This window comes from Chrysochloris asiatica, unplaced genomic scaffold (genome assembly GCF_000296735.1).
Source record: "Chrysochloris asiatica unplaced genomic scaffold, ChrAsi1.0 scaffold00061, whole genome shotgun sequence".
Taxonomy (NCBI): domain Eukaryota; kingdom Metazoa; phylum Chordata; class Mammalia; order Afrosoricida; family Chrysochloridae; genus Chrysochloris; species Chrysochloris asiatica.
The window spans coordinates 13,824,422-13,825,764 of NW_006408579.1; the positions used below are offsets into that span (position 1 = coordinate 13,824,422).

At 43.3% G+C, this 1,343-nt stretch overlaps 1 protein-coding gene across 1 annotated transcript in view; it reads left to right on the top strand.

The window, feature by feature from the left end:
• Window positions 1-213: 213 nt before the first annotated feature.
• Window positions 214-1,343, top strand: part of LOC102814445 (cell surface glycoprotein CD200 receptor 1-like) — a 28,152-nt gene continuing 27,022 nt past the window's right edge. Inside the window, exon 1 of the mRNA XM_006864206.1 lies at window positions 214-289. Coding sequence (XP_006864268.1) covers window positions 214-289 — 76 coding nt within the window. The remainder of the gene's footprint in view (window positions 290-1,343) is intronic.

Here is a 1,343-nt window from a genome sequence, read left to right on the forward strand (position 1 = left end):
GGGGGGGTGGAGCTTAAGGGGAAGTGTAGGGAGCGGGTTTCTAGGATATACCCTTTGGTGGGTTAATGATGCATCGAGGGGATTGGAACCTGGAACCATGGCAATGAGATGATATATGATGGAATGAATGGAAAACTAAAGTTCTCTCATGTAAACTACCATATAATTCACAATAAAACATTAAAAAAAAAAAAAAAGACTGTTGGTGGAATTATGGATGTCAAAGGCAATACTCATGAGAACTCAGAAGAAAGAGAAGAGAGTTGCAGTAGCAGAGATGGCACAGAGGGTGAGAAGAAGTGGCAGACAAACTGCAGCATTAGAAACAGGAGACTTTCACAAGATGGCACAGAAGCTGACCCACGGAGCAAGAGATATGAGCACCTTCATGCAGGAGGCTTACTGGAGGAGTGGGATGCCACTGGACACTAATCAGTATAGCTGAGGAGTTTTGTGACACTTAAGCAGAGCAGAAACCAGGCTGGCCTCTCTTCTAGAGTTCAAGGAACAAGGAAGCAGAAGCTGAAGATACAAGAACCATGGGGAACAAAGCTTCCTCAGTCTCAAAAGTTAGACCCATGATCTCTTTGTTTTCTAAGGGTGGGACCACAATTTCCTAAGTTTCAAGGTGTTGACTTCTTCACCAACTCAGCTCTGGAGTGTGGGTCTGACATTAAGATGGGGTCTGCCCAACGCAGAGGGAGCAAGGCTGCGATGTCCAAGGGGATAGAAGAACTGAGCCTTCTGGGGCCGAGGGGGTAGGATCCCACTCAGACTGACTTGGGGAAGGGGTTGCCAAGGTTGAAGGAGCAGATTTGCAATTCCAGTGGTCTAGACAGAGGAGCTCATGTTTAGAGTTGAGGGGCCTCTACCCAGAACCCAACACCCAGTCTAGACCATTGCCTAGATGGTCTCAGAGAACATAGGATTATTTTCAAGGCTTGAGAGTGAATGCAAATTGTTCTGCTGGATTTTTAATTTGCTTGGTGCCTATTATCCCTTCTGTTTGTCATGTAAATGTATGTATACCTTTCACCTATTCCACCATTGTATTTGGAAGCAGATAACTTGTATTCTAGGTTCACAGATGAAAAGGAATTTTGTCCCAGGTTGAAATTTGAACATGGAAGAATTTTGTGATCTATAATGGGTTTGTGCATTTTTGATTGTATGTCAGTTAGTGGCATTATGTTAGGTGCAAGTATGACTTTATGATTGTCTTTATTTAGAGATTATGTATGGTGATGTATGATTATGTCCAGGTGCCAAGTTGACAAGGGGTAGACTATGACAGTTAAGGTTTACCTTAACTTGACTCAGCAAATGGTTTGACAGTTGAGATA